A 13,032-nucleotide genomic window follows, 5' to 3' on the forward strand; every position below is an offset into this window, starting at 1 on the left:
TTCAAGATGTTTTCCCTCTCCAGTTTGTTTGGGGTCTTCTCCTCCTTTACACCGAACACAATGACACTCTTCTTTTTCTCCACCGTGCCTCTTACCAGCGCCTCATTTTCTTTGATTACCTTCACCACCTTCTCAGCCATCCTCTCCTCCAACTGCTGCTCCACAATTTCCTTAAAGCTCTGTACACTCCCACTCTGCATCATCTCACCATCTTTGTCAACTTTCTGTTCCAAATTCTTGACTCTTTGCTCCACTTCGCTTCGCCTCCCACTTATTCCGCTCCTTATTCATCTTTTCCACCGAATCCACGTTTTCCTTTATTCCCTCCGAGCATTTTGTTATCTGAATCTTAAGCTCTACCACTTCTGCTTGTAGATCACTTATCCTTCTCTTGTCCTCCTCTTTCTCCCTTCTCAACTCACTCACCATCTTCATCACCACTTCAAAATCACTCTCCAACCCTTTCATTCTTCTCTGCAATAATCTATTTTGCAATTCACTGTTCTTTTCCTTGAAACCCGAGAAATCCGCAACCAGCTGTTGTTTACGTGATGGCGGCGTAAACAGATCCATCTCGGGCTCGTTACGGTTCTCCATTGTTTTCCTTCCAGTCTCCACAAATATAACATTTTCTCCTCCTCCCCTCCTCCCAACCTCTTTCCGGAACTAGCGCCAGTAATGCCCTCCCCCGTATGTCACAGGTTATAGGTAAAATAGGCAAACATTAAGAAGCTAAAATGTTAAAAGTCACAAAGTCAAAAAGTTAAAAAGTTAAAATCCCTTGGTGCTCCGTCCTCCCATGTCCTCCCAGTGCCAGGAGGGTAAAAGAGCTAAAACGTTACAAGTAAAAAAGTTAAAAAGCTAAAAAACTAAAATCTCCTAGAGCTCCGTCACTCGCGTCCACACAGGTCGGCAGCTGACCGACGTGTGTGTGTGTGTGTGTGTGTGTGTGTGTGTGTGTGTGTGTGAGAGAGAGAGAGAGAGAGAGAGATAGGCTTCTCTCTCTCTCTCTCTCTCTCACACACACACACACACACACACACACACACAGATACACACAAGGCCCATCTCCAGGACGGCCTTTGAACATTTTACTCCGGGAAATCTGTGCAGAGCGCCGGTGAATCAGTGGGATATTTTCCATGACCTTACGTCTGTGTCCTTCCCTTCTCTCTCCTCCATTTCCCCTCACAAAATGCATTTACATGTATTGACAATATTTAGTTGACAATATATATCTGGCTGACAATATTTGAGTGATCTGGCCACAGGGCACACAACATAAACCCATAAAAATGTTAAAAAACATGAGGATTTTGGGGCCTGGAATGGATTATTATTTTCTACATTAATTTCAATGGGATAAATTGCTTCCTAATTCAAACATTCTCAATTCGAACAGCCCAAATGAACCAATTAAGTTTGAATCACAAGGTACCACTGTATTTCTTACCATTCTATACGTATCACCGAATTTTCTATTTACATGACTCTGGCTGTTGATTATCTTGTATTGTCACTCCCAGGTCTTTCTCTTCATGAACTTTTATTAATTTTCCATCTCCCATTCTATACAGTAATCCCTCGCCATATCGCGGTTCACTTATCGCGGTCTCACTGTATCGCGGATTTTTAAATTGTAAATACTTAGTTTCGTATCGCAGATTTCTTGCTATATCGCAGGATTTTGCGGTATAGAGGTATTTTAATATATCAATTATTTTACTTTTTTTGCAGTAAAAGAAGCATTTTCTAGCCTAAAAAATTGTAAACAATATAAAAAGATTAAGAAAGTATTAATAAGAACATATTAAAAGAATATTACACTGAAATGAAATACGTAGCGTACAGCAGATGAGTAGACACAGACTCGCACATATGTAAAACGCAGCTACGGCTGCTTACGCTTGAGCTAGTTTGCCCACGTGTGATCGTACATGGCACACTATTGGCTGATGGATGGGAGGCGACCAACCAGAGCACTGTGTTCTGTATCCTGGGTGCTGATTGGCTCAGTAACCATACCATTTGTTGGTTCGTCAGTGGTTAGCTCGGAGACAAAGGGAGAGTGTGTTACAGCTTGGTACCATTAAATGCTCCGAGAAGTTGGCAGTGAGGACCCAGACAGGATGAGGCAATGGCTACACTTGGACAAGACTCAAGTCCAAGATCTGCTCAACATGATTACTACAAGCTTATCTAGTTTCAGGGAACTCTTTGCAATGCTGAACTAAACACGTGGAGAGCTACTGAACCGAACAGCTGCAATGCTCTTCTTCTTCTTGTGACCACAACTTACCGACCACACGAGTAACTGACATGTGGGTGACAGTTTCTGACAAGAATTTTGATGAGTTTCCCGTGAAATGTAGCCGACTTTGAATCTCTCGAGAAACTAGTGGTTGGGTGACCTTGTTCACACGGGCTGAGGCGAGATTCACAGAGATATGCGTGCTTATATAAATAATATATATATAAAATATAATATATAAATTATATAAATAATAAAATAAATATAAGGTCGCTACTTCGCGGATTTTCGCCTATCACGGAGGGTTCTGGAACCTAAACCCTGCAATAAATGAGGGATTACTGTATATCCATTTTGGTCTCCCTTCACTCTTTCCCATTTCCATTACATGACATGACAGGTAATTATATTGTGTTCAAGAAATTTTGTCCAATGTTTCTTTATCACTTTCTCGCATATTTTACAAACTACAGTACCCTCTCGAGTTTCGCGCTCGCTTCGTTCTGAAGGTATAGCACTAAACTCGAAGATTGCAAAACTCAAGGTATTGAAAACACTGTAAAAGCGCTAATTTGTTCCAACCCGTGGATCTTTTTTTTTTAACATGTGGGTTATGGCACAAATAGACTATCCATCTGGGCCTGATGGTCGGCCCCAAGCCCGTCATGGTGCACGCAACTGTTTATAGTGGCACCATTATAATTGGCTCATGCTGCCCCCCGGAGCTCACTTTTTTCCTCCTTTATTCCCTCAAAATACATACCTTGGAAAAAGGAAAAAACAGGAAGTGAGAACGGGTCATTTAAAGCCACAGATGAAGCCTTACGATTGGCTGAGCTATGAAAACACGCTTGTGATTTGTTGGGAGTTCGATGACGTCATCACTGGCACTCACCCAATCAGCAGCCTCACTGTCTTAAGGCGGTGTCACACTGGTCATTTTCCTCTAACCGTTGTGGCTACTGGCAATGCCTGTACGCCCATCCGGGAGCGAGTTGTCGGTTGTCCATAAGCTGGTGTCACACTGGGCCTTTTTCTTCCCACCGCGTTGGCGGCAGCTTGGGCAACCAGCAACTTTTCCGGGTGTGCGTCACACACATAAGGGGAAACGAGAAGGGTGTGGGGGGGGAGGGGCAGAAGGGAGAGTCAGGTCAGGTCATGTCATGACACACACACACACACACACAGAAAGGGAATGAGAAGGGTGTGGGGAGGGAGGGGCAGAAGGGAGAGTCAGGTCAGGTCATGTCATGACACACACACACACACACACACACACACAGAAAGGGAAATGAGAAGGGTGGGGAAGGAAGGGGCAGAAGGGTGAGTCAGGTCATGTCTTGACCTGAGTCAAGTCATATCCTGACCAAAGCCCTGATCTGACTCTCCTTTCTGCCCCTCCCTCCCCACACCATTCTCATTCCCCTTCTCTGCGTGTATTTACCTAGTTTTGACATACGGGAAAAGAGCTACGCTCGTGCTGTCCCGTCTCCATATCCTCTCTTATCCAACTTTTCCTTAAAATCATGAATGTTTCTTGCACAAACCACCTCCTCCTCCAGTCCATTCCACAGCTCAATGCTTCTGTTTGGGAAGCTAAACTTTTTCACATCTAAGCCTGCGTGGTCGCCCTCAACTTCTTTCCATGTCCTCTCGTTTCTCTCTTGCTCCACACACACAGGTCCTCTCTGTCCAGATTCTCCACCCCGCTCGCCACCCTGTACACCACTATCAGGTCTCCTCTTTCTCTTCTTCTCTCCAGGGTTGTGAGCCCCATGCGTGTGTGTGTGTGTGTGTGAGTGACAAGGCAGGACCTGACCTGACCTGAATCAGGCCATGTTTTGACCAAAGCCCTGATCTGACTCTCCTTTCTGCCCCATCCTCCCCACATCCTTCTCATTTCACCTTCTGTGTGTGTGTGTGTGACAGGTATGGACATGACCTGATCTGAGTCAGGTCATGTCCTAACCAAAGCCCTGACCTGACTCTCCTCTCTGACCCTCCCTCCCCACACCCTTCTCCTTGTTTTCATCCTCTCTATCTCACCTTTCACGAGAGGGGCTCATAACCAGAGTCAAGCTACACACCTCCTCTTGAGTCGGGGGCTCACGTGGTATTGAGGCAGCGCCGAGTTGAACCAAACGTGACAGGGAGGAGGCAGCGGGAAGTTCAAACGCGGTTAACGTGTTAATAAGTCTCTCTCTCTCTCTTGCCATAGCCAAAATGTTTGGAGGAAAACGTCCAGTGTGATACTACCTTTTAAGGTAGCGTGCGTGACGCCGATGGTAAGTAGACGTGACCCATACGAGTCAAAGCAGCGCGAAACTCAGGGTGATAATGCGCGAAAGTCAGGATGGTAAGAATTTAGGACTAACCGCAAAACTCGTGGATCACGAAACTTGGATAGTGCCAAACTCGAGAGGGTACTGTACACTGGTCAATGATACTGGTCTGTAGTTGAGAGGTTCTTCCTTTTTCCCGCTTTTATATACAGGACCACCTCAGCCCTCCGCCACTCCTTTGGTACTTTACCAGTTGATATTGAGCACTTTATGATATCATGTACCGGTCCAACCAGCTGATTTCTGCATTCTTTCAATATAAAGCCTGAGACTCCATCCAGTCCTATTGCTTTCCTCTCTCCAGCTCCTCCATTGCTTTATACATCCCCTCTTCAGTTAGAATGACTTCATCCATTGAACATTATCTTGTCATCTTGTGGTTCACTGAACTGTGATTCTTTTGTAAAGACTTGCTGGAACCTCTTGTTTGGCAGCTCAGTCATGTCTTTAGGATCTTTGAGTATCTTATTTCCATCTTTCAGTCTTTCTCCCTTGCTTTGATTTTTCCATTTATGAATCTATAAAACAGTTTAGCTTCTTCCTTGCACTTTTCAACAATATCCTTTTCATATCCTTTCTCTTCTTCTCTCCTTATTTTCATGTATTCATTTCTTGCTGTCTCAAAATCTTCTTTATTCCTTTGATTCTTACTTCTTTTCAATCTCTTCCACGCTTTGTCTCTTTTTTGCTGTGCATCGCACATCTTGCATTGAGCCAATCCTTCTTTCCTCTTTCTTTGGGTTTACACAATGGGACATGATTCCTGTCTCACATCCATAAAACATCATACTTTTCCTGCACTCTTCAACTTTTCCCAGTCTAGCTCTCCATAATATTTCTTAAGATTTTCCTTGTCCACCTTGCTGTAGTTTCTCCTGTTTCTTCTATATGATTCGTCCCCCTCAGTGCCTTCCTCCTCTGTTTCCATCTCTGTTATCACGTGATCACTCTTTCCCAGGGGACACACAATCTTAATTCATTTAACAAGTGCATTCCCTTTGTCAGGACCAGGTCCAGTCTCGCTGGATTGTCATCAGTCCTGTATCTTGTGTTCTCCATCACCCACTGCATCATTAACCAGGTAGCAGCAATGGCCAAATTTGTGCCTTTACCGTGTAGCAGAGATGGGCCAAATTTGTGCCATGATATAAACCCCCCAAAATCTGATCACAAATGCTTTGATATATATTATGAAATGGTTTGTGTGAGGGGTGATTTTTTCTCATTCTTCTCGCTTAAAGGGACCATTAAGAAACACAATCCCTGCTGCTACCGGGTTAAGTTTTCCATAGTCAGTCTTATAAACCTTTCCCCCCATGCCGTTTCACTTCCTCCACTTTCAAATGTTTCCCAATTTCCCTCCTTACAGCTGAAGTCCCCGACTAACAAGACTCTTTTGCTTGCTTTGAGTAACGACTCAGACTGTGAATGGTATCTTCAACCATGGTCTCATATGCTTCTCTGTTCCGTGAGTTTGTTCTTGGTGGTCCATAGGTTGCTATTACCGTCATCATTTCTCTGCTGTTGTTCTCCAAGTTAACACTCACTATTTCCGCCTTTCCCTCTCCATATACTACTGAGTTCACTAATACCTCCTTCCTCGTCACTATCATCACTCCTCCACCACCTTTACCCTTCCTATCCTTCCTCCATACATTGTAATTTTACCTCGTCAAATCACCCTCTGCCACGTGGAGCATTCCACATGAGATATCGCTGCCGCTCACCAGCTGTCAGTTGCTGGTACGTTCTCGTGGTGTTCGGACGTTTCTTCACCGTGTTCAGCGTGTGATTTATTATTTCTGCGGGTTCTATTATCACCAAGTCCCTCTTAGTGCTGGATAAGGTGGCACAGGATGTTGGGAACCCAGTGGTTGCGCAGGAAGTAGGCAAGATTAATGGTGCCTTGGCGCTGCTGGGTCATGCTAACCATAGGACCAACCTGGCGAGGCGCTTCGTTATGAAGCGTGAGATTAACCAGAAATATGCCCATTTGTGTTCGGACAAAGTACCTATGACCCGGTTTTTGTTTGGTGATGATGTGTCTCAATCAGCCAAGCAGATCGAGGAAACTGAAAAACTGAAAAATAAGATCACTACCAAGAAGACTCCTTTCCCATGGAAATCCGCCAGTGGCAGGCCCGGAAGCTTCTGGGGTAAAACCACGTTTCAGAGCCATGCAGCGCGGTTCCAGCCCTACGCCCCGCAGAGGTGGGGTTTCCGTGGGGGCCAGAGGCTGTACTTGTCACGCCAGGACGCAGAGACAAAAAACGCCAAAGGTCGGGGTCACCAAAGGCCCCGACAATAAGTGAGGTTAGTACAAATTTTGTAGCAGGCAGGCTGCACTACTTTTTGCATGAGTGGCAGAAAATTACCAATGACCCTGTAATTTTGGACATGGTGCAGCACTGTCACCTGAACATTAATGTTGATGACATTGGGCATTTATTTTTACGTGAGTTAACGTATAAGTTTAATTTAGAAGAACAGGCAATTATTAATGATGAGATCAGGAAACTTTTGGAGCTCAATGTTATTGTTCATACACGGAGAAGGAAGGAGCAAATTCTTTCCCCCATTTTCTTGAGACCGAAAAAAGATGGTGGGTATAGGATGGTGCTCAATTTGAAAGAACTTAACAAACACATACCATATAAGCACTTTAAAATGGAGAACTTTGAGCAAGCCATTAGACTGGTCAATGAAGGGGACTACCTAGCTTCAGTAGACCTCAGACATGCTTATTATACTGTGCAGGTTGCAGAAGAACAACAACAATTTTTGTGTTTTAAGTGGGAGGACAACATTTACCAGTTTACTTATCTACCCAATGGTATTTCCGACGGTCCTAGAATTTTCACTAAATTGATGAAACCGGTCTTTGCTGCACTGAGAGGAAAGGGCAACTCTATTACCAGTTTCATTGATGATGCTCTGATTTGTAACAAGTCTAAGACAGGATGTCTTGCTTGTGTCACTGATACTACTGAATTACTACAGAGACTTGGGTTTTGCATCAATGTAGAAAAGTCAGTGTTGAAGCCCACTCAGTCCATTGGGGAACATCATTGACACTAATACTATGACCATTTCTTTACCTGAACGCAGGATTCTGAAAGTCATTCAAGCATGTGAGAAACTTAGGAACAAAAGTAGAGATAAGATTAGAGAAGTAGCTAGGGTTACGGGTCTTTTGGTAGCTGCCTTTCCAGCGGTGGAGCTGGGTAAGCTGCATTATAGACAATTAGAAGCAGAAAAAATTGCAGCTTTGCAGTGTGAACAAGGTAACTTCAATAGTTATATGAAAATTACAGAAGGAATGAAAACAGACCTTCAATGGTGGATTGACAACATCTCGACACAAGATAGGAAAATTTTTCGTCCTGGCACTGACATTGACATCTACACTGATGCTTCCACCACAGGTTGGGGGGGCCACGTGAATCGTCAGTCTATTTCTGGTAGTTGGTCTATAGCAGAAAAGTTATTGCACATTAATGCTTTGGAGCTTAAAGCTATTTTATTGGTGTTGCAAGGATTTACACCAGTACTTACAGGAAAACACATTAAAGTTTACTGTGATAACACCACTGCAATGACGTATGTGAATGAAATGGGTGGTACAAAGTCTATCATTTGCAATGAGATTGCTACCAAAATCTGGGAATGGTGCCTAAATTCAAATGCTTGGATCACGTGTTCACATATACCAGGTAAGGTTAACACTGGCAGACATGGCGTCACGCTTGGTTAACGACAGGCATGAATGGAAACTTGATGAACGTATTTTCCAACAGTTGTGTAAAGTGTTTGGTACACCAGTTATTGACTTGTTTGCTTCTAGGCTTAATAAGCAAGTACCTTCTTATTGCTCCTGGAAACCAGACCCGGGGGCAACACATTTGGATGCGTTCTCCTTAAGTTGGGCAAGTTTCAAGCTCTTACATATTTCCACCATTTTCATTAATTGCTAGGTGCCTGCAGAAGTTGAAAGCAGAAGGAGCGAGAGTGTGGATGGTTGTTCCCCTGTGGCTATCACAACCATGGATGGGCACATTGCTCGGGATGCTCATCGATTACCCTCGCCTCATTACGCAGAAGAAAGCGGTGCTCGTACACCCGTCATCGGGGGAGGAGCACCCGATCATGCGCCACATACAACTGATGGCGTGCTTACTTTCAGGGAGCACTTATGAGAACGAGGAATTTCTGAGGCGGGTACAGACATCATCTTGGCCTCTTGGAAACCAGGTACCGAGAAACAATACCGACCGCACCTTAAGAAATGGACACAATTTTGTGATAAATGGAACGTTAGTCCCTTTAATCCCACTGTCTCAAACATTAAAAAATTTTTGTCTGAAACTTTTAACAGGAATGTGGGTTATGAAACCATCAACACGGCAAGAAGTGCTCTCTCATCATTAGGCATTGTGGTGAATGGCTGCAGAGCGGGTAATCACCCCTTGGTCCTCAGGTTCATGAAAGGAGTATTTAATTTGCGACCACCCTTACCTAGATACACGGAAACATGGGACGTTCAACCAGTTCTGAGGGAATTGAAATCTATGTACCCGTTGCATACACTAACCCTTAGGGATTTGACATTTAAACTTGTTATGTTAATGGCACTGACCCAAGCTGCAAGAGTTCAAACTTTACATCTTTTGGTTAAAAATGGCATTCGCATAGAACAAGATTCTATTTCAGTTCAGTTAAGGGGTAACGTTAAGCAGTGCAGGCCCACGTTTAATGTCCGTTCAGTTAAGTTTCAAGCCTATTCCAGGGACTCTAGTTTATGTGTATGTGTTACATTACAGCATTACCTAGCAAGAACGGAGGAGCTCAGACGGGGGCTTTCCCAAGATGATGATGGATTACTCCTCAGCTACGTTAGGCCACACAAGTCTGTCACTAAGGACACCATTGCCCGGCGGGTTAAGGCAATGCTTCAAAGGTCGGGAGTAGACACAACCAAGTTTACAGCGGGTAGTGTTAGGTCAGCGGCAGTATCAAAGGCCAAGGCTATGTCAGTACCTATTGCTTCTATTATGTCTAAAGCAGGATGGACACAGGAAAGTACATTTGCAAAATTTTATGACAAGCACATTGTGCCAGAAGTGGACCCGTTTCAGGAGGCCGTGCTCGTGTAGCTCCTGTAACACTTTTTTGGTACTGTTCTTTACTTACTTTGGGATGCCATATGGTTAGGACACAGTGTGGATATGGATAGGGACTCACTGCCATTATGCAGGGTTATGCATGTGAATTATATTTTGGGTTTGGTTATTATGCATTACATGCAACGTTGGGTAAAAGTTATGCTGTTAGGGCAATTATGTATCATGTGATCTATCCACCTATATGTTCAATGAAGATTACAGTTGTGACATCATAGTTTTATGATCCCTTCCTACAGTTCTTAGGTGGGGTCATTTGGTATAGGCACGACACCCACATGGCTTTAAAGCCTCATGTGGAATGCTCCACGTGGCAGAGGGTGATTTGACGAGGTAAAATTAAAAAGTATACGAGACTTACCTCCGGTTAGTTGAGGTATGCTTGGAATTTTATGAGTCAAATCACCTCTGCCGTAGTGGAGATTTCACATGCCCTCCACTTCCCACCCTTTTGTTTTTAATTGATGTACTTATGATCAGTTTTTGTTAGTTAGTGTCATGTGGGTGTTCGTTACTACAAAGTCTGACAGCTGGTGAGCGGCAGCGTTATCTCATGTGAAATCTCCACTACGGCAGAGGTGATTTGACTCATAAAACTCCAGCATACTTCAACTAACCGGAGGTAAGTCTCGTATACTTTTTAATTATTATCAAACACTATTTGAATTACCTCTTTCAACTTTGTTTCCATTAAACACACAATCTTGGGTGCCTTTTCCTTCAGGTAATCTTGTATTTCTAATTTTCTAGGTATTATCCCATCTATGTAAGTGTACATCATGCTTAAACCCTTAGTTGTTCAAGTTTGTGTATGTGTGTGTGTGTGTGTGTGTGTGTGTGTGTGTGTGTATGTGTGAGTGTGTGTGTGTGTGTGTGTGTGTGTGTGTGTGTGTGTGTGTGTGTGTGTGTGTGTGTGTGTGTGTGTGTGTGTGTGTGTGGGTTCGTACCTTCAAGCACAGGTGTCTCTGCTGCAGGTGGCTGTGCTTGACCCATCAGCCCTGACTCATAGGTCCTGGCATCCTTCTCCAGGGCCTTCATGAATCTTCGTATCCCTGGAACAGTAAGGTTGTGCTACATTTCAAGACATGGGATGAAAGAAAGATGGGGGAAAGAATTTTTGTAGCTCCTAGTTCCTGTAAGAAAGCTATATAACCCAGTGACTTAGGGCCGCTTTCACAGTCGTCTGGTACGCACCCTAACCAAAGGCCCTACCATCCTGGTAGGAGCCATTACCATCGCCTCAATCCACTTTCACAGTCACTGTTTTCATGGTATCGACAACTACCAGCGTGATAACGATCATGACAAGACGAAGGCGCGTGATTCGGCAGTGTTGGTGTGCCGGAGCAGCGGGAGATGTCAACACTACAACAGCTGAGCGGAGGATTATGAAGGATAAATGTGAAAAATAAACGTAAAAAGAGTAAACGTAAAGTATATATATATAAAGAATAACTGTGAAGAATATATACTGTTGAGCCTCGCTAACTCGGACCCCGGTAACTCGGATTTTGAGCAAAGTCGGACTCTGACCGACCCAGAGACTAAAGCCCGAGTTGAACTGCCCGCCCTGGTTGCGCCCGGCAGTACAGACTTTGACCGTCAGGTGGCTGTCGGTCCATGTTGTTTTCATCGCAGCGTCTCAAGCACCCTGTGGTTGCTGCTGTTATTTCTACTATTTTCAAGCCAGATTGTGAAGAACATGTGTGACTTTTTGAGCCAACATATCCTTAAGAGCTTCAAGACCAAGTGGGGTGAGGAGGAAGGTCACTAACTTGAGTATAAAACAAGTGTCTTTGCATGCAGTATATTACCTTGTGTTCTGTAACATGTTTAATATAATTAAATATATTTTAGCTTTGCTTTTGAGGTTCTTTGTTTTTTGGGTGGTACATCCGTCTATGTAGGACATTCGCGTTTGTCGGACCAACCTTTCCCCTATTAGTCCGAGTTAGCTGTGGAGTGTCTCGCTGTAATACACCACTCAAATCTGCTGATAGCCTATTATTTCCAAGGGATAATAGGTGAAAATTTATTTCATAATGGTGACAAGTATTAAAGTTCTATTATTTAGCAGATGTCAGCGAGACAGACTCTTCACCTATATACAGTAAACCCTCGATATAACGGACCCGCTTATAATGGATTTCAGATACAGTAATCCCTCGCCATATCGCGGTTCACTTATCACGGTCTCGCTGTATCGCGGATTTTTAAATTGTAAATATTCAGTTTCGTATCGTGCATTTTTCGCTATATCGCGGGATTTTGCAGTATAGAGGTATTTTAATATATTTATTATTTTACTTATTTTGCCGTAAAAGAAGCATTTTCTAGCCTAAAAAATTGTAAACAATATAAAAAAGAAAAGAAAATGTTAATAAGAACATATAAACAGAATATTGGATTGAAATAAAATACGTAGCGTACAAGAGATGAGTAGACAAAGACTCGCACGTATATAAAACGCAGCTACAGCCGCTTCCGCTTGAGCTAGTTTGCCCACGTGTGATCGTACACGGCACACTATTGGCTGATGGATGGGAGGCGACCAACCAGAGCACTGTGTTCTGTATCCTGGGCGCTGATTGGCTCAGCGACCTTAGCATTTGTTGGTTCGTGAGTGGTTAGCTCGGAGACAAAGGGAGAGTGTGTTACAGCTTGCTACCATTAAATGCTCGAGAACTTGGCAGTGAGGACCCAGACAGGATGAGGCAGTGGCTACACTTGAACAAGACTAAAGTCCAAGACCTGCTCAACATGAGTACTACAAACTTATCTAGTTTCGTGAACTCTTTGCAATGCTGGAATAAACACGTGGAGAGCTACTGAACCGAACAGCTGATGCGCTCTTCTTCTTCTTGTGACCACAACTTACTGACCACACGAGTAACCGACATGATGGTGACTGAGTTTCTGACTAGAATTTTGATGAGTTTCCCGTGAAATGTAGCCGACTTTGAATCTCTCGAGAAACTAGTGGTTGCGTGACCTTGTTCACACGGGCTGAGGCGAGATTCACAGAGATATGCATGCTTATATAAATAATATATATATAAAATTATTATATGAAATATATAAATAATAAAATAAATATAACGTCGCTACTTTGCGGATTTTCGCCTATCAGGGAGGGTTCTGGAACCTAACCCCTGCGATAAACGAGGGATTACTGTATAACGGACAGGGTCAGAGAGTCAGAAATCCACGGGGTCCGACCGAGAATAATTTTTGAACCACCCGCCTCCGGTAACTACTC

The 13,032-nt window shown here is 43.7% G+C and overlaps 1 protein-coding gene across 8 annotated transcripts in view; it reads right to left on the bottom strand.

Annotated features, from left to right (window-relative positions):
* Positions 1 to 13,032, bottom strand: part of LOC127007891 (uncharacterized) — a 212,392-nt gene that overhangs the window by 73,617 nt on the left and 125,743 nt on the right. For all 8 annotated transcript variants that reach the window (XR_007760681.1, XM_050879351.1, XM_050879345.1 and 5 more), the window contains one exon: positions 10,721 to 10,825. Coding sequence is in view for 7 of the 8 variants with exons in the window: in XM_050879351.1 (XP_050735308.1) it covers positions 10,721 to 10,825 (105 nt within the window). In the remaining variant the exon portion in view is untranslated. The remainder of the gene's footprint in view (positions 1 to 10,720; positions 10,826 to 13,032) is intronic.

Source organism: Eriocheir sinensis, chromosome 4 (genome assembly GCF_024679095.1).
Source record: "Eriocheir sinensis breed Jianghai 21 chromosome 4, ASM2467909v1, whole genome shotgun sequence".
Lineage (NCBI taxonomy): Eukaryota > Metazoa > Arthropoda > Malacostraca > Decapoda > Varunidae > Eriocheir > Eriocheir sinensis.